Source organism: Lytechinus pictus, chromosome 8, assembly GCF_037042905.1.
Source record: "Lytechinus pictus isolate F3 Inbred chromosome 8, Lp3.0, whole genome shotgun sequence".
NCBI lineage: Eukaryota > Metazoa > Echinodermata > Echinoidea > Temnopleuroida > Toxopneustidae > Lytechinus > Lytechinus pictus.
The window spans coordinates 13,413,999-13,436,305 of record NC_087252.1 but is presented as its reverse complement, the minus strand read 5'-3'; the positions used below and the strand labels follow the sequence as shown (position 1 = coordinate 13,436,305).

At 39.0% G+C, this 22,307-nt stretch overlaps 1 protein-coding gene across 4 annotated transcripts; it reads right to left on the bottom strand.

Moving 5' to 3' along the window:
• Positions 1-2,785: 2,785 nt before the first annotated feature.
• LOC129266308 (zinc finger protein ZPR1-like) lies at positions 2,786-21,518 on the bottom strand. Of its 4 annotated transcripts, none has more exons than XM_064103595.1 (12): positions 21,433-21,518; positions 18,503-18,636; positions 17,147-17,308; positions 15,698-15,788; positions 15,156-15,226; positions 14,182-14,259; positions 13,189-13,311; positions 11,382-11,553; positions 9,566-9,726; positions 7,654-7,854; positions 5,371-5,436; positions 2,786-4,387 (listed from the first exon to the last, which is right to left on the bottom strand). In XM_064103595.1, exons 2-12 carry the CDS (start codon positions 18,614-18,616, stop codon positions 4,238-4,240), a joined length of 1,389 nt encoding a protein of 462 aa, XP_063959665.1. In that variant the 5' UTR covers positions 18,617-18,636; positions 21,433-21,518; the 3' UTR covers positions 2,786-4,237. The 4 variants fall into 4 exon arrangements, with proteins under 4 accessions (XP_063959665.1, XP_063959666.1, XP_063959667.1 ...); XM_064103596.1 differs by having other exon boundaries at positions 4,135-4,387; positions 21,399-21,482; XM_064103597.1 differs by lacking the exon at positions 21,433-21,518 and adding an exon at positions 21,327-21,413 and having other exon boundaries at positions 4,135-4,387.
• Between the last annotated feature and the right edge of the window lie 789 nt (positions 21,519-22,307).

Below are 22,307 nucleotides of genomic sequence, written 5' to 3'. Positions count from 1 at the left end.
CTCACATGGGCGCCTATGTGACTGTGATTCACACTGTGGACACCTCGGCAGTGTGACTGTTCACAGCGTGTTCACATGGTCGACTATGTGATCCACACTGTTAAAATGCTCAAATTCAACAGTGTGGAGATATTTTCACACTGTGGACACATTGGCAGTGTGACTGTTCACAGCGTGTTCACATGGCCAACTATGTGAATATGTGATTCGCACAGTGAAAACGCTCAAATCCAACAGTGTGGAGATATTTTCACACTGTGGACACCTTGGCAGTGTGACTGTTCACAGCATGTTCACATGGCTAACTATACATCATTCACACTGTTGAACAACTCAAAGTTAACAGTGTGAAGTTGGTTTCACAATGCATCCACACTGCTGTACACACTTTAAGAGGCTTATTATAATCACTCGGGTCGCGTTCGCGTTCGAAATCACTCGGGTCGCGTTCGAAATCACTCGGGTTTTGGATTTTTGGCGATTTTTTTTTTTATTTCGATGCAATTTTTTTTCTAACGGTGTCTTCAATGGGACAAACACGCTGGTCAAATAAAATGAAATTGAAATTCTAGTTTCGTTTTAAGCCAGCAAATGCCTTAAATAAAATGCATCATCTTAAAGGCGCAAGTGCAATTAAAATGTAATAGAAGTCGCAAGCACGCGCGATGATTCGGAACATGTTATTAAAATGCTTTGGGGAGCTAACGTTTTCAAATCAATTTATTACTATCTTCAGAAATTAACTTTTGATAACCAAGAACAAATATAAAAGAAGCGGGGTCCGCTATCACCACGAGGTTGAAGAGAAGTGTCTATCATCATAAAGGAGGTAAGAGAGTAGTGCAGTGATGTCCGTCGGTAATACGACATTTAAAAGTTCACGGCGGCGTCCGCTATCACCACGAGGTTGAAGAGAAGATATCTATCCTCGTAAACATCGTCAGAGATAATACTGCGTCTTTCTCCCTGATTAATGCGACCTCTAAATAGCTAGCACCTCAAAAAAATCTTGAAATATGTTCTGAACGATCACGCACTGTAACTAGATCTACGCCGATATTTTATATCCGATTTTTCCTTCAAGGGGCATGATCGAAGATTGGCAGGTGATCGCGCCGATTGTGGTAAAATCGGGTAAAATCGGGAGCCGATTTTAAAATCGGTTAATTAGAACAGGTACAATTACGATTTTAAAATTAATTTAAAATCGATTTCCAAAATCAATTTTAAAATCGATCTAAGATCAATTTTAGATTAGTTTTAGTATTAGTTTTTAAAAGCCCATTCACATTTTTACTGATGCTGACGAAAAGTTAGTTTGGTTGTCAGAGCATTATTTGTCCTGGGTCTAAATAACTATGTCCGATCGAAGGACCGTTTTAATTTCGAAAAGGTAGGAGAGACACAGAGAGAGACTGAACCCCGTTCAGCTCAACGTATACGTTTGGCACGCGAGCACAAAGAAGATTAATTAAGCACATCACCTAACGCAATGTTTCGAGAATTTAGGTAGGGAATTTTTTAGGTCTCCAGTTACTTAAAACATGATATGGCCATTTTATCTATAAAATAAGACAAATTTTATGAGAAATAGACAATAGTTAAGAGCATAATTTTAAAACGCCTATCGGAAAGATCGTCCTCAAAGCTCATTACGTATTAGACAGCTGGCAGCCGTCTGTTTCGAGTTTTTTAACATTTTTATTTCTCCTCGTACACAGACGGCTCGCTATGGTGCAACCATCATTACGGGGTTAACAATGCAAAATCCCCCAGACGGCGCTCATCGATTTTTGTCTTTATTTCATAAAAATATATGGAAAGAACTGTATCAAATAAATATTATTATTCCGTTTTGTCCTAAAATGCACCCAAAAAAGATAAAATAAACTTAAAAGGGGAAAAACAGTAACTAATTGCTTCGGCTGTCGCGCAACGTCACTTCCCCGTTTTATTGGAACTTAATGCATAAACATATGGCCATTGAGTCCCTGTACAGATCGAGATAGAACTCCGGTCTCTGTATTGGTGAGTGGAGCTAATGGAGTTCAGCGGAACAACGAACATTACAGACTGGAGACCGAAGCTTTTGGTCTAATTACGTATATATGCATTAAACCACGGATGGCTGGCTATGCATACCGCTGAATAAAATACTTTCGGACGAGCTGCAGACTGACTGGCACTGTAACGTGGGATCTAACTCGGCTGGACTCACGTTACCTTGCTCCATGCTACCGATGCACGCCGTGTCCGACCGTGGCCGGGTCCCGCCTTGGGGCCATTGCATGCAGGCATACATGTCCGTACATGGGAATGACGATGTAATATCGATGTGGCAGATACGGCAAGTTCCGACTCGGAGTCCTCGTATAAAAACTGTAGAAGTCTGGATGTATTCTAGGATAGTTGAGCCACATGGCTGATTTGCTTGTTTGTTATGTTAAGCAGTAGGCGAGTGCCTTTTATTTAAGGCACTTGCCGGCTTAAAACGAAACTAGAATTTGAATTTCATTTTATTTTCCCAGCGTGTTTGTCCCATTGAAGACACCGTTAGAAAAAAAAATCGTATCGAAATAAAAAAAATCGCCCAAAATCCAAAACCCGAGTGATTTCGAACGCGACCCGAGTGATTTCGAACGCGAACGCGACCCGAGTGATTATAACAAGCCCTTTAAGATACACTAAGGGACACTGTTCATTCTGGTGGGATATGGCAAAAGTCACCTGTTAAACAAAATTAGTTAGTAGTACTCTATAACATAAAACTTTGAATCATCTATGTGAAAAGGTTATCATATTGTATAATTTCATAATCATTTCATGATATCACTCATTCAAAACACAAACACATTCTGCAAATAACATCCGGGTATAACTCCGGAATTAGCGAGAATATTAGTCCATGCTTCTATGGAATGCCATGATTAATAATCTTACACCTTACTATTATTCTTGTCAAAGAAAACAGCATATAATTAGTTGAAATATATTATCATACCATCCCATTCCTTCTCTTTCAGGGCAAATTTTTATCTTGAAACAGCCTTTCACCACACAATTGAATTAATTTGTCTAAATAAATAAGAAGGCGAATGGCACTCCATAATAGTGTGGTCTCAGGTACCTTAGGGTAAACTGAACCACTGCTATATGAAACCCATCCATGTAACCTCTACTGATTTCACATTTAGTGCACTTTTCTACTGTTTCATTAACACAGCGAGCAGCAATGGAGCCTAGCTAGTGTGTGGATAGGGTCAAGTCTCAAGGGTAAACCGTTGCAAAATAATTGGAAAAGCACCCAACAACAAAAACAAATATTTCTACTTCCATCAATTCTTTGGTCTATTATTTAGAAGATTCCATCCATCAAATCAGGGGGGGGGCGTTTCATCAACATTTTTGTCCGACAAGTTGGCAGATCTGACATCGCTCCTTGATTCTGATTGGCTTAGAAGCACTGTTACTATGGTAACTGTCGGATAAAATGGGACTTGTCGGATAAAACGTCTGACATGTCCTTTCACGAAATGCTCCCCTGGATTCCAAGTTCTTTTCCACACAAAAAAAAATATGATGGCTTTGCAAAAAGCAGATTGAAAATGGCAAGATTTTTGATGTTGTTGAGAGAGCATGTATGAGCGAGACACAATGCATTTCCTTCGTAATATATGAATATGCATGCAAAATCTGAGGTTCCCATCTCAGACTTCAGCGGCGGAGCTCTGAGTTTAATCATCCTATTCCACTTTATTTGAATGTATGCTATTAAAGAAGCCTTTCAAAAACATACTTTTGGAGAGAGCCGCTAGGCCCAATCTCCCTAAATATCGTAATTATCATCCTCTAGCCAACCATTACCTCTAAGTACATGACATTATATATAAATATATATAATATACAGTTGAGGAGGCGCGATAGCTCAGTCGGTAGAGCGGGGGACTCGTATTCCGGTGACCCGGGTTCGATTCCCACTTGGTGCGCTAGTGCCCTTTGGTAAGGCATTAATCTTCAGTACCAGGTCCTTCGTGGGGGACCTTAAGCCGTCGGTCCTCTGGTTGCTTGCTTACAAGCATTCATGCTTTCTTAGCAATCAGGTAAAAAAATCACCACCACCAAACAAGTTAAGAAAGAGAAAGGGATGAAAATAAAAAGGAAAGAAAGAAAGAGAGAATACAAGGTAATATTACACATATTTCAATTGCTAGCTAGTATACACTAGAAGCTCCAAAGGCTATGATTCTTCTGCATTTTGCTCAGTATATTCCTCCTCGCCGTAGTTTTCTGTCTTCATGTGCGTCAAACCGAGGAAGTCGTTCTCTTCCTCTGTCCTCTCGTAATCCTCGATCGTCATCTCAGGGTCACTCTCCGGGGCATACACGTTCTGTAGTGAAAGAAAAGACATGATGAACATTCAAGGAACTTGGTCTTGAACGCATCAATCGCAAGACTGCTCTCTGGGGGAAAATTAATCCATGTTTTGGAATGTAGCTAAATTTAGTCAGATTCAGAGCCAAACACAACAAAATAATAATTCATGAAATAAACAGTAAATTTCACTATTGTTAAAAGCCAATAAAACATTTGCATCCGATTGGCTCAAAGCAAATTAGTCAAGAGAAAATTACCGACCACCTATTTCGTGCAACCCTCCCTGGACATGCCGCAAGTTTCTGTTCAACACTGTATGAGTTATAAAGGAAGTATCAATCAATTTGAAAGTGATGTCCTTTTAAGGATCATGAAGCAGACGAGATACAATGGCTTGGTACAGGAGAAGAGCAGATGAGATGAGTCTCGGCAGCAAAGAGGATTTTTTTCCCTCTGAAGAGCTCCCTCTTAGCTTCCTCCACGGGGATGTAGTCAAGGCCGGCATTGGCCCGTGTCCCGTGTACAAAGTCAATTGGAGGTGGTTTTCTAATGCGGTCTCATGACTCAGTAGTACCGGCCTCCACTACATCCCTATCCTTTAATAATTATGATAATATATAGCATTTATGAGGCACTGATTATCTAGTTTCCTATTTAATGGCGCACTATATATTACCCCGTCTGAAGCTCCAGCTACTAAAGGCGCTTGGTGCACTCAAGGAATAAATCCGGCCGAGTACCCATTCACCTCACCTGGGTTGAATGCAGCATAATTTTGGAACATTTCTTGCTGAAGGAAAACATGCCATGGCCAAGATTCGAACCCACGTCCCTGTCATTGAAAGACGAGATTCGTAACCACGAGACCACAGCGCCCCCTTTAAATGACCAATGACGATAAACTGTCCATAAAGGCCAACTGCCGATGAAGACCACTTTTGCTATATGTGGGAATTCTAGACAGGGATCATCGTTCAACTGTCGGAGTAAACATACCTGTAAATAGCTGTTGCCTGCAGGATCCGTCAAGATAATAGTCACAAACAATTCTCCCTTGATAACCTGAAGGAGCAAAGGAAACAAAGTTTTTTTTCAAATTCAACACGAGGCCAATAGTTCATTGATAGTTCAATGGGGCTAATTATGTATTCATGAGGTCATATCTTGGGGCCCCATGGACCGATTCCCACCAAATTTTGGTTGTAGGGGATTTTCATCATGTTCAAATGAAATATGGTATCAAAAAAGGTAAAATACAAAAAAATGAAAATTGATGCCATCGTACATCGATAGTACTATACTCTATATGGGTAATTCCATGAACTATCAACCTTTAAGCACATCCCATCATCTTATTTCTTCTTTCTCAAATGCTCAAACTATTATAATCGGAAAGCTTTTCAACCTTTCATATGAACTCAAAACCAAAGACAAATCCTCATATATACATTCATACCTTATGGAATAATAACAATAATAACATAACATCCCTGATCTCTATGCGCTTTAGAGTATGATGAATCAGAAGAATTATTTATTATGTCAATACATTTTTTTTTTTTAATTAAAGAATAACCCTTATCTCTAAGATCAAATTGATTCAATTATTTTAATATATCTCTCTAAAACAGTATCAAAATTACATTCATATACCAACACTGATTTACAGTATTAAAATGAAATTTATCAATATTGAATATTGACGTGTGGCGTCTTTGGTCTACCGAGGTCTGTCCCTATTATTATATGGTTCAGAGCAAAAGAAGGAGAAGAACAAGGAGGAGAACGAGGAGGAGAGTGAGAGAGAGAAGAAAATAATGTGAAGAATACAAATCAGAGGCCTGTTGCATAAAAAATCTCTAGTAAATATTGTGCCAAGTTTTTTAACGTGTTAAATGTCAATGGCATAATTTTGTTTGCCCGAGTTTTTGTGTATTTGTCAGAGTTTTTTTATGACAAAAGTTTTATGCAACAGGCCAAAAGAGGGGAGAACTAGAAGGAATATAAGGAAGGGACAAGGAAGAATGAATGAGAATAAGGAGAGAAAGAACACCAAAAGGAAAACAATTTTTTTATTAATAAATACCAGTTGTGGTAATGATATCAAAATGAGTGTGAACAGAATCTAATTAAAAAGATCAGCCAATTGTTTGTATGTATAAATAAACTAGAAATTTGATGTGTCCAAAGGACACAGATGCCCCCGCTTAACGCGATCTGAAATTATTATTATTATTATTATTTGTTTGGCATCACCTGTGCCTGGGAGGTGAAAAGCGAACTGAATCACTATGACCCGCAGGTCTCTCCTCCCGATTACTGATTGGGGGGAGTGCAGGTGGACCACTACACCAGGGTGTCCCCCTACTCTATATGAATAGTGCAGTGGGTTCTTAACGTGCAAAGGTGGTGATTCTCCTCTACACGGGGCCTCCATTTAACGTCCTATTCGAGGGACGGAGGGTTTTCCATTGTAACATAGCCTGCATCTATGAAATATGGGAGAGACGTTTACACACAACGCACTGGCTTCAGTCATCCGCCCGGGGTGGACTCGAACCCACGATCTTTGGTTCGACGGGCAGACGCGTTACCGACTGAGCCAACAACGCTCTCACTGAGCCAACAACGCAATTCATTCAATACGATTGAACTTAATATCGTGCAGAAACCAATATGGATATATAATATAATGAACAAATTTAGACCTTTGAACCAACTCGCATGTACATAATGAGCTGTGACCTTTGACCTGCGGACTCCGAATTCGAACTTAGCCTGTATTTTGGTGTCATCTACACCCAAATTTTTTTTTAATCCATTAAATATTTGTAGAGTTATTGCGCGGAAACCAACTCAAATATTTAATGAGCTGTGACCTTTGACCTGCGGACTCCGAATTCGAAGGTAGCCTGTATTTTGGTGTCATCTACCTACACACCAAAAGATTTTAAAATCCATTAAATATTTGTCGAGCTATTGCACGGAAACCAAGTGGGGGGACAGACGGAAGGACGGAAAGACAGACGGACAGGGGCAACGGTTAATGCCCCCTCCAGACTTCGTCTGCTAAGTTTACATATTTTTACAAAGATCAGTCTTCATTAATGTACCAGATCTAGATGTTTGATAACATGGTGACAATTAACCTTGATTTTAAAGACTTTCTGATGAAATAATTCTTTGCTGCAACTACTTTACCTTTAAATAAAGAAGATGAAAGTAAGAGGAGCATTGAACTAAAAAATACTTACATAATTATTAGTACCTTGAACTTACCTTGTCCATTTTCTCAAAAAATTGTGCAAATGCATTTTGTCTTGGTACTGCGCTGTCTCCGAAAGCGAGGGGATTCTGCCTCTGAAGCATGTTCTTAACATCCACTAGGAGGCCCTCTACAGTTGTAAATTTACCGCTCTGGCCTGCTATAGGGTCGTGCAGAAAATCAAATTCTGGAATTTCAAACAGGCATGTTCCTGACTGCAGTGAGTTTTAGCAATAAGAAAGAGAGAAAGAGAGAGAAATAAAAAGATGACATATAAAAGAGATTTGCCATCCAATAATAACTTCAATGAAATTCTTGACTTTTATTGGATGATAAAGGGCCTTTTCACACGTGAATCTTTTATAGCAATTCGTCTTTGGAATCATCAGACCTTTTACACGCTCACTCGAAAACGGTGATTTGAATTCAAATTCCCAAGCGAAGGCTGGATGTGTCCTTGGTGACTTGTCAGTCAAAGCACTGCATCGATACGATGAGTGCATGACAAGTGTATTATCTACGGAAGTGTTTGAAGGGACACGTAAGCTCCGACCCCAAAAGATTTTTTGGAGGTCAAGCCTTTCACACATAAAATTCATACCGTAATTTGAGTGAAACTTAACTGGAATTCATCTCCAGAGTAGAATTTGAATTCGTGATTGTGATTAGCGTTTGTGATTCTAGTTTGGTTTGACACGTGCTAAAAATTCGTTATTAGCCTTATTTTTCACTGGAATCATCATTCAAATTACCATTTTCAAATTTTTTCTACCATATGAGAGGGAGGAAAGTTACCTTAGAGATAAGTTTTATGGCCACATTGGCCACAGGTCACGAAGTTGATCTAGAAAAGAAACTGCCTCAATTTGATTGGGAATTGTTGATTCACTGCACCAATAGAAGCAAATGCCTGAAGATTGGGAATCTTCTACAATAAACATAATTGAGAATAATATACCACGTACTGCATGTATATGAGCAAGAGTGTGACTACCCATAACTTTTTCATCTAAACATCTCTGCTAAGGTCACCAATATCTGCAATTTTAGTGTGGTCTTGCAACCTTTGACCTACCCTTAGCACATCTCTGATGAGGTCACTGATATGTCATTTTTAGTGTGGTCTTGTAACCTTTGACCTACCCTTAGCACATCTCTGCTGAGGTCACTGATATCTGCCATTTTAGTGTGGTCTTGCAACCTTTGACCTACCCTTAGCACATCTCTGCTGAGGTCACTGATATCTGCCATTTTAGTGTGGTCTTGTGACCTTTGGCCTACCCTTAGTACATCTCTGCTGAGGTAACTGATATCTGTCATTTTTAGTGTGGTCTTGTGACCTTTGGCCTACCCTTAGTACATCTCTGCTGAGATCACTGATATCTGTCATTTTCAATATCTTCTTCATTGGTTAAAGGTCAACGATCGCATCATCTTCAAAATCCTTTTCCTTGTATTCCATGCAATTAACAGCTCTGCTCCACAGTACAATATTAATCTAATCAGCAAATACACTCCTGTCATGTCCCTACGTTCATCCAACTCTGGTTCCCCAGTTATTCCTACATCCGTTAAGACATGGGGGTTCGGGCTTTGCTCACCTTGGCCCTGTTCTCTGGAATGATCTTCCCCTGGCAATCCGTGAATGCACTTCCATTCACACATTTAAACGTTACCTTAAGACTCGTCTATTCAATGCTTCCTACTCTTAATTGCTCCTGAATCTATTACTATTATATTTGTACTTTTTATCTTTCGTTCTTTCTTTCTTTCACTGCGCCTTGGGCACTCTGTCGAGTGAATTTGGCGCATTACAAATCACATATATTAATATGATCTTGTGACCTTAGACCTACCCTTAGCATATCTCTTCTAAGGTCACTGACATCTGTTATTTTTAGTGTGGTCTTGCAATCTTTGACCTACCCTTAACACATCTCTGCTGAGGTCACTGATATCTGTCATTTTGAGTGTGATCTTGCGACCTTTATCCTCTATGCCCCCTCCAGATTTGATCTCATTCGTCTTGGTGTTACAGGCATCGCAGCTCATCGCCATGATGATCACTTCCTTGAAGAACGGAATGCCTGAACTTGGGGTCAAGGGTCAAACTTTGATCTGTATTCTTCTGGAGCCAGACGGTCCCTGCACAATCCTTTAGTCAATGGGTTAGTGAAACCACATCATATAATACCTACAAAACTCTTTGCCCGTTTGGTTGCCCGCTTTGTTTGACTATAGTCACATACAGCAGAATGCCAAGTTCGACTCAAATCACATTGTATTCACAATACACAGAGTACATTAAGTCTATTGTTCATACACACATACACAATAATGATGTGTGCATCGCATTGTACTGTGTACACACAAAGCTTTTTCTTACAATAAACCTATCAAAAGCTTTTCTGAGCTAACTTAGCATAGTCCCTGCAAAACCCCTCTTCAGGTTGCACCTTGAAATTGATGTGGTGCAGGAGTGATTCTGACCGTGGCGGGCAAAGAGTTAAAAGATCACATACATAGTAACTATAGTTTAGTAATTAGTTTACCTTTCACGATTTTACCCTTAAAACAGGTATCACAATTGTCTGCAGACATAGACCCTAATTGAAAATGTCATCATCAAGTGGGTCTTCACACGAAACTAACTAGCACAGATAAAATTCAAAATTTCAATCCTGAAACGAGAGGGGCCTTCTGTCATTACACCATTCATTGGAAGTGATTTTAGGCTGCATATTCAGACCACTTTCAAGTAAAGTGTGTGCACAGCATATAATAATAATCCGTTTTTTATATAGCGCTTAATACATCGGAATGACGTGTCTAAGCGCTTTACAAATATATTATTACCCCGGTCATCGGATTCAATCAGTCATTCCCGCACACAATGTGTGCACATCCTCCACTCCCTGGGGAGTATTCCAGTCAGTCGCCGGTGAGGCGCACACGGTACTGGACAAGCTACAATGACTTTCACATCCTACCGGGTACCCATTTACCACCTGGGTCGAGAGTGGCAAAGTGTGGATTAACGCCTTCCCAAAGGACGCCAGACCGCGGTGGGATTCGAACACACGACCCTCTGTTTACAAGGCGAGAGTCAGAACCACTACACCACGGCTCCTCCACAATGTCATAATGTCATACGGCTCCTCCTGTCATATGATATGCCATATTATATGACAAGGCCTGTCTATAAGGACCACCCAAGGGAGACAAGGAAAGCAGTCTGTATACGTGACCAACCAACCATCCCAAAACCAACAACAAGTCACCAGGGAAGGTTCTCTGTAAAAAGGCCTAAGGTAATTTGGACTTCAAATGGCAAAAAATAGAAGCTTGTCTTCTTTGAAAGAGCATTTCCTTCTCTTCATACTTCATTTAAATTTGTTAAATTGAATAGAAAACAAGATACAAGAGTATCTTTGAGGCAAGTTTTTGCGAATGGCTCAAAAGTTTCATTGAGACTGCACAGCGTGCACATCTCATGCTTGAGTAAACCCTGAACTTCAACACTGTTTTCTCCTTAATTTGTGAAGCTCTTGCTTAGTTTTCAATCAAGTACTTGTTTGGATTATTGTTGATTAATTTTGACAAGATATCACTACATAGCTAAGGATGTGCCTTTTTAAACTCATTAACGACCTAAAAATTACTTTTTGGGCGACCTATCACATATGCAAGTGGTCTTTTTAGACAGGTTTCTCTATTTTTAAACAATGTTGGCAAAGGATACTGATTGGCTTCATCCGACACACGGCTGGAGCTTCACAGTTGCTGCAGTTGACGGCAAATTCAAACACCTCTTCAGGAGCGACAACGTCGTCATCATCGTTCGTGGTAGCGGCATCCTTGGGTGTATCTCCTGATTGGGGTGCATCTCCAGCCGAATCTTCCTCACTACCATCCTGTAGGGACATCAAAATCAAAGCTGAAGTGATGTAGTAACTAAAGAAATTATCATTTCAATTCAATTAGGTTTTACTAAAGATTCTCATCAAAAAGATTGAAAACTAACAATGTGAGTTCACAATTGATCAATTTTGAACAAAGAGGACAATGCCATGAATATGTAATATACGTGCTCCCTTACGCATAGTACATAAAAATTGTCCAATTACACAGGAAAAAATCAAACATAAATCATGGTAAAAAAGAGTCACAAAGAGTGATGGCGTCCTGCTACTAGCTACGGTGTTTTTTACTGCCATTCCTAATTAACACAAATCACGCATAATTTCATATTTTATATTCATCTGACGACGGTATCAACTTAAAAAATGACGTCCCATGGTATACCGCCCAGAGTAGAATGCCAACTTCGGAGAAATACGCGACATAATTCCCAAAACGAGAACCTTGAAAATCTGGGAATGGCAGCTGCTCCGAGCACTAATGTGGCTGATGGGGACCCTGACTCCAACCCACTTGACACTCAGCGCCCAACACACAGCTCGAACCCTTATCACCCAACCACATCAGCCAAGTTTACGAGCTTCACGGCTGAAATGAAAGATATGTTTTCTGCTATGAACAAACAAATAAATGATCGGTTCGATTCAGTTATTGCCGAAATATCGGAATTCAAGCGTGAAATGTGTGTGATTAATGATACTATATCTAACATTAACACTGGATTCAATGATGACTCTGATCGTGTGATGGCAATTGAGAAGGAGAAAATACCTGACTTAACCATCAAAATGAAAAATATTGAGAAGGATATTGATGAGAAATTATTGAAGCTAGAGATTCACGATAGGAAACTAAACCTCCTGATCTATGGTATTGACGAACGTCCAAATGAAAATGTCTACTTGGTGCTTCTACCTGTATTTATGAAGTTCTTACACATCACCCGCGAAGGAGCTGCCAGTATCTACCTGGTGAATGCTCATAGGCTTCCGTCTAAAGCTAACTCCAGCACCTCGCCCAACACCACCAACCGGCCAACGCCCATTATTGTTTGCTTTGCTAGAATGTCTGATCGCAACGCCTTTCAACAGCCTCGACCTCAGGTGTCACAGGATGATGATGTTCACACATCCACTCAACGTATTGCGATTCGTTCAGACCTTCCTCCGCGGATGAAAAGAGAAAAGGGTTGGCTCGCAGCTGCAGCATACTCACTACGCAAAAACCAGCATCTTGCCACTAGAATCAGAGTCGTGGGCACCAAAATTATCTTGAATACAAGAAAACGTCCACTAACTGGACAACCGCCAACAAAATGGGTAGAATGGTCGGAGTAGCACCCTGTTCCATGCCTCGGACAGTCTAGCCAGTGGCTTTGGCATCAGCATTTTGGCCTTGTGCATATTTCCCAATTCACCGATATTCTGATGAAAATTCTTTTGTATTAATGATGTAAATCAAGAATTATTGGGCAAGCATACATATAGGTTCCCTGAAGGGCGAGTAAGAACGACTTCAGTCTATGGACAAGGTGCGGTAAAGAAAGACATAGTAGTCTAGTAGAACCGACGAAACAGAGACAGAAGCTCTCGGTCTGGGATAATGCATGAACATAGGGATATACTCACCGCATATCCAAGCTGCTGAAGCTGTTCCTTGGTTCGTTCATAATAACTGACCCTCATGGCAGGGTCTTGTTTAGGTGCCAAGGGATTCTCAATGAAGCTATTTCCTGCCGGATCATTCAAGATCTATTGGAAGAAAAAACAAATTTGTAGAAACATTGTGGTGAAGTTACTCTTGACTTGTTTATCAGAGCGGCATCTCTGAATCCTACTGAGGCACAAGTGTCATTCAGCAATTGGCATCAATACACCCTTTTCATACACTTGGATATAAATTAAAGGTAAAAGAAAGTAGTTGCCGCCAACAATTCTTTCATGAAAAAGTCTTTTAAATCAAGGTTAATCAAGGTCTGACCCCCATTTAGTAGGATTTTCCTGGAATGATTTGTCTCCGTTTTCTAGTTTATATTAAATGGAAGGTTGTAATGATCTCAAATTATCATGGCTTTCATACCAGTTCATGAAGTGACAATGATTGGGGAAAATTTAGTCTGACATACCAAATGGTTGGTTTATTCCCGATTCGTCTAATACAATTTGTCCAATTGTCAACTCGTCTACTATCATTTGGTCTACATCAGTTTGTCCACTATCCACATGGTCTAATTGCCAATTCGTCCACTCACCATTGTGTCTAATAACCAGTTGGTCCAATAGCCATATAGTCCATATACCATTTGGTCTAATTGGACTATAAATTGTGCAAAATGAATGAAATTGAAATGGATATTAGATTAGACCAACTGGTTATGAGACGAAATGGTGATTAGACGAAGTGATGATTGGACCAATTGGTTGTTAGACGAAATGTTGATGGACGGAATGGCACTAGACTAAATGAAAGTAGACCATGTGGTGAGTGGACGGGTTGGCAGTAGACGAATTGGCAATTTACCAAATGGTTGACTGTTATATGGAATTGGATCATAAATTGTGTAATTACAGTCCGAAGCATTCATATTTTTTAGTCTTATGACACATTCAAAATGCACTTACCACATGAAATGGCTTGGGGATGTTTTTTAACTTCTCGATAAAAGCATCAATTTGTTCAGCCACTTCAGGTTGCAGCGCCTGTTAAAATTGGAATGATAATTGATAATGTTGATGTTTGAAGGTTTGCATGGTGGTACGAACAATCGCGAAAGGAGTTTACGGTACACCATGTGTAAAGTCCTGGAAAGACTTCGATGAAAGTGGATAGAGATAGAAAAGTAATGGACAGGCAAGAAAGTGAATGTTGGGAAGTAGAATACTCTTTTCAGAATGAGTGCAGTCCTTAATAGAACTAACCAGAGGGAGAGAAAAGCTGAGTAGTAGGCAAGGTGAGTCTTGAGGAGGCTGGTTCGGTTGGAGAGGTGAGAGAGGCTTGAATAGATGAGAAAACGAGTCGGCGAATGGAGTTGTAGAGCAAGAGCAGCAGATATGGTATAACATATTCCACATTACAGACACAATGGCCCGAATTCTGAACTCGGGTTTAAACTAAACCCTACTTTAAAGTTGTGGTTTAAGTATGGACAGCCAATTGGAGCACAAATCCCATACAATACACATTCCATTTATTAACTCATTTGACACCCAAATTGTTCATAATTGTCTGGGAATGGTAACTGAAGTATTTTTCTTCGCTATAAATGCAAAATGAAACAAAATAGTAAACATAAAAAATATACAATATAAACAGAATTTTTGAATTTGTGGCTCTCCATAATTTTATCACAGAGTTAGACCGTGGTCTAATTTAAACCTAACTTCAGAATACGGGCTAATAGATTTAAGCCCTTCCAAAGTATATATACATTCAAAAATCAGTTGAAAACAAACATATTGAACACATGAGGTTTCTGCCCTACAAACAAATTTCCAAGCCAAGTTTAAACTTTGAAGAAATATTCTAACTGGAATATGTGAGTCACATCTTATCCCCCTCCCCCTTCGCCCAAGCATGGCAGGGGTTAATAACTTACCCTTCGCAATGGTTGTTCCTGTTCAAGTCCTTCTATAGCTCTCTGAAATACACCTTCCACCGTTGTGAGAGCTGGAAATGAAGAAATTTTGAAACATCTTTACAGATCGGCATACATTTAATTTCAGGTCATGAGATCAATTGGTGGAAGCTGTATCAAATTGAATGATAATATTGATATATCACTGGCATACAGATTGGGGGGGGGGCTTGAGTAAGGGAATGTGAGCTCCCTTGTAAGAGGATAAGATTTACTAGTACGTGTATGAAAATTTGAGTTGCTCAGTAGGCAAACATAGGGTTACTTAGGAAAATAATGGCTATTTAGTAGAAGAATAATATTTATGTTACAGAAGGAGAATATTCTCAGTTACTTACATGTAAATGGAGTAGGAAAGTCAAAGTTATTTAGAAGAATGAGACTGACTTCATAGTATGAGAATAAGAGTTACTTACATGTAGTAGGAAGGTAAGAGTTGCTAAGTATTAGGAAATAAGAGTACGAGAATAAAAATGGAATATGAATTAATAAGAGATACGTACATCCTTTTTGTGTGAATCCAGGAATTTCAAAGTCCAGTTCTGGAATGCGTACCGAAGCAGAGTTTGACTTCACAACTTGTCTGTTCATATCCTTTTGAAAAGGAACACAAAAGCAGGGTTTTTTTTTATAAAATTGCTTCTTAAAGTTACATCTTACAGTTTGGATAATGATCATTGCTTGCAGGAAATATGCCTCTCTGATTTTCACAGGCTAAATTCAGGGTTTTAATAATGGCATTGACATACACGGCACAAAGTGAAATATGAAAAGTGATTATTGAATCATGATCATTCTTAGCTAGTGGGGACATAACAATTTATAGACCTCTTGCGATCTTGATTGCGATTCACCTCATAATTTGTGCATTTTTTAAAGATAATTGTTTTTATTTGATGAGCACTGTGTGTTTATGAATCCTCGTGCAATTTTTGTAAAAATAATTTTTTCTATCCATAATTGTACAGTGCGTGATCGTAATACCATCTATCGCTCTCATTCTGCAGTAATGTAAGTTTCAGGCATTTTCTACCTTGCATAATAAATAATATAGAATTTTTATAGTACACGTATCCATCTTGTTATTTTCTCACGGTGCCCCTACATTACCCCTGCTATAAAGCTTGTCTACCGATTCGGGTGCTCACAGCTTCTTGAGGAATTACCCCCTGCCGGTACCCACTTACCTCACTAAGCTTGAGTGCAACACAATGTGGGCAAATTTCTTGCTGAAAGAAAACAAGCCACAGCTTGGAATCGAACCCACGTTCCTCAGATTGAAAGACGAGAGCCATAACCACTAGACCACGACGTCCCCACAACGTGGGAGAGACTGCTTTGGTTTTCTTTTCACGATGCACATTACATAATCGTAAACAATGCTTTGTCCGTGCATACCATCTACAGAGCTGCCAAGTAGTACGATGTTTCCGTATTTAGTATTTTTTTTATTTTTTTTTACAAAATCGAAATTTATTTAGAAGAATCATCTCTATATGTCTCTATTTCATAACGTACACAAATATGGTAATTAGATCAATGTAATTTCAGGTAACTTGTTTCTTTTTTTCAATCATTTTGTAAAAACCAGGGTGAGATATACACAAGTTTCAATGTTTTTTTTTTTTTCATCTGCAAGAGCAGTGCACATTTTAGCTTGCATGCAGCTTGAGTGCCGTGATGGGCGAGTGCGCCAAGCATTTTATTATGAAATACATTTTTTTGGGGAAAAATACAAAATATTTATCTCACACGGTAAAAATACTGATTTTTTTGTCAAAATACTGATTTTGGGGGATAAGAATACTGAAAATGCAAAATACAACTTGGCAGCTCTGCATCTATCAATGTCAACCTCTGGTCATGCATTATTCCCCAGTGTGTGAACTGTTGGGAAAAAAATTCAAAATTTTGATCTTGATTCAAATTTCAATTTACACCCCTATTGTTACCTTATCTGTCTTGATCTCTACGTCGTAGATGCAGCCCTGAGGCTGAAGGGCACTGGCTGGCTGGATCTCACAGTTAGAGGAGTGGCAATGAGGACAATCAAAGGAGCTGATTATCACTGATTTGAAGAAGGGAATCCTGGTGAGAAGCAGCTTTGTTGTCCCCTATCAGAAAGAAATGAAGAAAAAATACATGTACAAAGATAGAAATAAAACTCTGAGTAGAGTCACATTGGGAAGAGTTCAAAGTATTTATCTTTAATTTAGATCATCTTCACAAACAAATATGTATTAGTACAGTTGCATAATATAAGTTTGTAACCTGTTTTCTGGTAGGATGGGGGGTCGCGTGTCTGGACACTTTATATTTTTGAAGCCTTCTTTTTTGTCTTTGGATTACACTAAAAATATGAATTCAATAGTTGTAATCATCTTCTATTTTGTTCTTTATAATATTTCCTAACATTTTGTACTAAAAATTGATAAAACTTAGTTTGTAAATTTTTCCAAATGACTTTCTAAAAGTGATCGTCCGGACACACAACTGGCAGTACATATTCAGTTCCTGAAGATGACCTAACTTTAATAAAAATAATAACTTTGAACTCTTGAACAATGTGACTCTACTCAAATAGTTTTATTTCATCATTTTACTTCATGATATGTGGTAGTAATGGATTTTAATTACATGTACCATGTTTTTAAGAATACCATGCAGGACCTAATATTAATCCAATTATGCTAAGCATTTGATGACCTACTAAATGGCCTCAATGGCTATGTCATTGTCCTTAAGATATTTTCTGTGCTCTAATATTAAGAATATTAGTTTGTATCCACATAAAATACTATAAAATGATCTAAAATTCTCAGAAAAACTAAAACCACAGAAAAAACTTACTTGGTCTACTCTCAGTTTGGTAAATTACTGTTTGGTCTACCACTAATCTTTATTAACTTTGTATACTAATTATTTTTGCGCCTGGGCATATTTAGTTTTTAAGTTTACAGTTGATCTCATCACATACACTGTGTGTAAGGGGTTTTAGAGCAAGTGTATATAAGACAAGATGGTTATAACCTTACTAGAAATTTGACAAAATGGTTAAGTGCTAAATGGCAATAAGACCAACAAAAGGAGACAAACTGACGGTCAATCATTCCAACTGGGGGAGAGTTCCTTTTGCGACAGCCACCTTAGGGTTAGGGGCATCCCGGGAATGATTAGGGTTAGAGTGGCTTTCGCAAAAGGAACTCTTTCCATGAACTAGGATTAGACCATGCAGCCTGAGACCAAATGGAAAGCAGAAGAAACAGGTGTTTATATATATATATATATACATCCAGGTATAAACTTACGTTTTCCATGCAGTTGACACACAAACTTTCAATCTCTGTTGCTTCCAAGTCATCCAGATCCCCTGATATATCCTTCATGAGGGGCTGCGTATTCGTCTGCTCTTCTGTTGCCATGGTTATTGTCAACTTGAACACTGATGATAGTAAAGAAAAAGAAACTCATGTTCATTAAAGTGAATAGCTTCTTACCTTACTGGGTAACGAGAGTTCTACTTTCCTTCTAAAAGATCTAGAGTAAAACCCCCAAGTATCGGAGGGCTAAAAATATCGGACAAAAATTATTTCAACTCCCTCCCCACAACTACAGGGACCCGCACTGGCGGGGGACTTGCATGCATGAGATACATGAACATACATGTACCTGCTACTGAACTGCACACACAGTAGATCCAGCTTGCTGCTTAAAAAAAATATTCCATTGGTGAAATCCAGGGGTAAAATCAATAATTTTGACTTCCAAAGATTCTTATGACCCCCGCTAATTATGGACTCCAAAAGATTGATGACCCAAACAAATCTTGTAAGTGGGAAGTGACTTCCGCCGGGAATATCGCTGCCGACATCGCACATGTGATTCTATCGCAAGAAAATCTGCAATGGCCACCGCTGGGGTTCCCAACAGTGGGAAATTTGACACCCTTCCAAATATGGCACTCTCCCAAGCATCGGACATATCGGCCAATTGAATTGGAAATGCGTGCTGTTGACACGCGCACGCTCGTTTTTAGAACGAAATCGCGCGCAGCTGATCAAAGACGTCGGATGTTTAGAGCATAATTTGGTAAGTAAATAATTATTATTTATCGCTTTCTTTGTCAAAATTATTGATACATGTAGTAATAATTAAAATCGGCATTTGCGCAGCTGATATAAGTTTCTTTCTCAACAATCAAGCAATTATTTTGGGGTTTAGGGAGCGATTTAAATCACCAAAATTTATCGCGGCGCACAACTTTACGTGCCCGATATTTGGAAACTGCGTCCAATATTTGACAAAAAATAAGCTCATGGTACATGTAGGAAGTAGGCCTAAATAATTTCTGTTTACCATATTTGTTTAAATTCTATTTTTTTATGACATTAACACATTATTTTTTTTGTATTCAATGATTGTATTTTTTACTTTGTTTTGGTCCAATTATGCTTGAGTGGCCGATATTCTTCTTCTTCTTCTTCTTCCGGGTGTAGTACAGACCTCTGCATGGGTAGAGTATTTTCGTACTTTGTGCAGTGCTGAAAAACTAGTGTGCCATGCTGCATTGCCAAACCTCAGGGCACTTTACTCAAGCCCTAAATCATGTAAATGGGAAACAACTTCATTTCCCACATTTATACGATGTTGATTTAATTTTTAAACAAGAATTCATTAAAAAACGATAAAAATATTTTTTAGAAGACGGGGAAATCACTTGCCGATGTTTACATCAACATGTTGTTCTTTTTGTTCTTCGCCAAGCTACAAGACGCATATCGTCTGATATGTGTCTTGTAAAGTTGTACTGTTGTAGCTTGGCGAATAACAAAAAGAAAAAGATGGCGACGTAAACATCGCGGCAAGTATCCCTGTCTATTCATATTTTTATACCGTGTGGGAAATGAAGTTGTAGATTTATCCCATTTACATGATTTAGGGCTAATTCTTGACCTCACCACACCAACCAAGGCCCAGGAACTTCAGCCAGGAAGCTCGGACTCGACTCCGTACTCCAGAGCCTCGCCGATAACTTGCCGAGAAAGCAGCCGACAGCCTAGACCAAAAGCTTCGGTCTCTGTTATGTTGGTTGTTCCGCTGAACTACGTTGGCTCCACTCACCAAATACATAGACCGAAGTTAAACCGTCGTCTGTACAGGGGCTCAATGGCCACCGCTAATTTCTTGTTTTTCTCCTCGATACCGCGATATTTTCCACCAAAAGTTCATACATACATGACATATGCACCTATAGCTGAAAATGTATAAGTAACGACAGTTTCTTACCCTAAATTCCCGCTTTAAAACTGGCAATCAGGGGATTAACTCTGAAATTGACACTTGCGACTCGGACTAATGGGCAGCCATCTTGGTAATGAATAATTCATGAAAAAGTGGCCGACGAAAGTCAGACTCCGCCCCATGACCTTTACGTCACACATTACAGAAGGGGAAAGAAAGGAGCAGTTAAAGAAACAAAAGAAAAAAGGGGAAATAAAAATTAAAAAGAAAAGTAAAACAAAAAAGAGAGAAAACGAAAGAGAAAGAGATAATGGAAAATGAATAAAAAAACCATCTAGAATTTTAGTATTCATAAACCCGACGTAAAAGAGATGATCTGATTGGCCAATGGTTTTGATACGCAGTTGACCCGGAAGTTCTTCCAATGGCATATGTTTGTGTGTTATATCGACTTCGGATGAACGAGTGAACTAGGAGCTACAGCTACACGACAGCCGAGGTAAGTCGCTGTTTTTTCTCCTTTTAACTTTATTTTTCCCTCGTTTTTGGCAATTAATGCCAAGAGGGAACATTAATTCGCATATTTGTCCATTTATTTTCATATATATTTATGAAATAAAGACAAAAATCGATGAGCCCCGTCGGGGGGAATTTGCATTGTACCTCCCCTAATGGTGGCGACACGCTAGCGAGCCGTCTGTGTATGAGGAGAAATTTAAAAAATAAAAAAATGTTGAAAAACTCCTCGAAACAGACGGCTGCCAGCTGTCTACCGACAGCCAAGCCGCGAGATACCGCAGCGTGGCAAAGCCAAAGTCGAAAGCGCTGCACCCGTGGGCGGCGTGTAGCGCACTCGTCCTGGCTTCACCCTCGAAAAATCACTTTACATACCGTACACCAAACAATGAGTGTCATATCACATATAAAATTGGAAAGCAATCCATTCAATAAGTGAATCCATGCCTTATCAAAAACAGGTTGGAGATCTGGAACTTACGAAAATGTCAATTTTCAGTCACGCTAAAGCCTAAACGTTGCGTTGGGCCGTAGGATACTAGTAGTCGACATGTATGAGAATGTTCTAACCATTCCAAAAATATCGCTGTACTCATTCAATGGCTCTGTTTTACTATAGGTGTAAGAAAAATGAGTACAATCTTGTCTTACGTCACGACAACCTAGAAGATTCGGGGAATTTCCCTTTATAGCGTTATACTAGTATTACTTGAACTCGCGCTTCGACCCCCTACCTGGAGAAAAATATAAGAAGTTACACGACTACAAAAGAAAGTTTTCAGACATCCTTTTCTAAAAAAATATATCCCTACTTTTTTCTTTATGAGGTTGTGATATTGAATAGAATTACAAGCCGTAGAAAGAATAACAAAAGGTCTATATACATTAATTGCAAGTCCTCTTGTGAAGAGAGTGAGTACGCAAAACGGGAACATTGTATGTAAGCTCACGGATGACAGTTACAAGACGATCGCTTCTCCGGACGATCTCTTCGATATTGGCTTGGACACTATCAACTACCAAAACTTTAAGCTACATTATATGGAGTAATAACTTGACTAGCCTGCATATGTCTGATAAATATGTCTGATAAATATGAATAATGGATGATACAAATATTTCTTACGAGTTATTACCATGTAATATTGACAAAGTCCTAAATTTTGAGACATCCCTATCTTTGAAATTAACCCACATAAATATACGCTCTTTAGTGAAAAATATTGATAACCTTAGACTGTTGTATGAAGATAGTATGAATACTAAATTTGATATAATTGGCTTATCAGAAGTCTGGAATGCGTCTAATACCTCTGTTTTAAATTTACAAGGGTATACTCTTGAAGTAGATGGTCG